Source organism: Myotis davidii, unplaced genomic scaffold (genome assembly GCF_000327345.1).
Source record: "Myotis davidii unplaced genomic scaffold, ASM32734v1 scaffold358, whole genome shotgun sequence".
NCBI classification, from domain to species: Eukaryota; Metazoa; Chordata; class Mammalia; order Chiroptera; family Vespertilionidae; genus Myotis; species Myotis davidii.
The window spans coordinates 273,987-274,888 of record NW_006290768.1 but is presented as its reverse complement, the minus strand read 5'-3'; the positions used below and the strand labels follow the sequence as shown (position 1 = coordinate 274,888).

The 902-nt window shown below is 66.5% G+C and overlaps 1 protein-coding gene across 1 annotated transcript in view; it reads right to left on the bottom strand.

The window, feature by feature from the left end:
• Positions 1–6: 6 nt before the first annotated feature.
• The window catches only part of SHANK1 (SH3 and multiple ankyrin repeat domains 1), a 52,197-nt gene continuing 51,301 nt past the window's right edge, over positions 7–902 (bottom strand). Inside the window, exon 19 of the mRNA XM_015563995.1 lies at positions 7–900. Within this exon, the coding sequence (XP_015419481.1) occupies positions 588–900 (313 nt within the window). The 3' untranslated portion in view covers positions 7–587. The remainder of the gene's footprint in view (positions 901–902) is intronic.

The window sequence follows — 902 nt, the reverse complement described above, 5'->3', positions numbered from 1 at the left end:
GAGTGGGCAGGACAGCGAGGGGGCAACTTTGTGCAAAATTGTAGCCCGGGGAGGGGGGAGAGGCAAGCAGGCGTGCAAAGGAGCGTGCAAGAGGCTGGGGGGGGCCGCTGTGTGTGTGCTAGGGAGAGGGGAGGCGGGGAGAACGGAGGGGCCTGGAGAAGGGGGGGAAAGGGTTGTTAGAGGGGTGGCAGGTGGTGGAATCTGAGGGCACCCCCTTCCCCTGCGGCCTGGGGAACGACCCCCCGCACCCAGTCAGGCTCGGGGCTGGCCCTCTATGGCTCTGTCAGTCCCCCCTCCCCAGAATCGACCCTTCCCTCCTCCTCCTCCATCCCCCCTGATTTCTCCCGCGCCCACCCCCTCGGCTCCCAGCTGCACACACAATCTCCATTAGCTGCCCCCTCCTGTGAGGTGCAAATGTCTGGCTGGAATCGGGCCACGCCGGTGACCTCCAGCCTCCGGAGATGACAGCAGGGCACAGGTGTAGCATGGTCCCCGGCCCAGGGAGAGAATAAGGGTCAAGGGTCAGAGGTCCAGAGGCCGGCGAGCTCCAGGGTTCTGTGGACGGGCTGGTCCGTCCAAGCCAGCCATCACCTCTCCAGGAAAAATTTGAGAGCCCGGTCGATGTTCATGCGGTGGCCCACCCGGGTCACGCCCAGGTCCACGTAGTCCTCCTTGGTCAGGGCGGGCAGGTGCGAGCCATCGATCTCGTGGTCCAGGAAGCGGGCTCGGTGCTCGGCCAAGCCCAGCCACTCCAGCCAATCAGCCACGTCGAACTTGGTCCAGAACCCCAGAGGCTTGGCCCCGAAAGGCTTGTCCGGGGGCAGCGAAAGCAGGCGGGTCGGTGAGAGGGAGCGGGAGGCCCCGGACAAGGCTCCCCCGAGGCCCCCGGACATCCCCGGGTG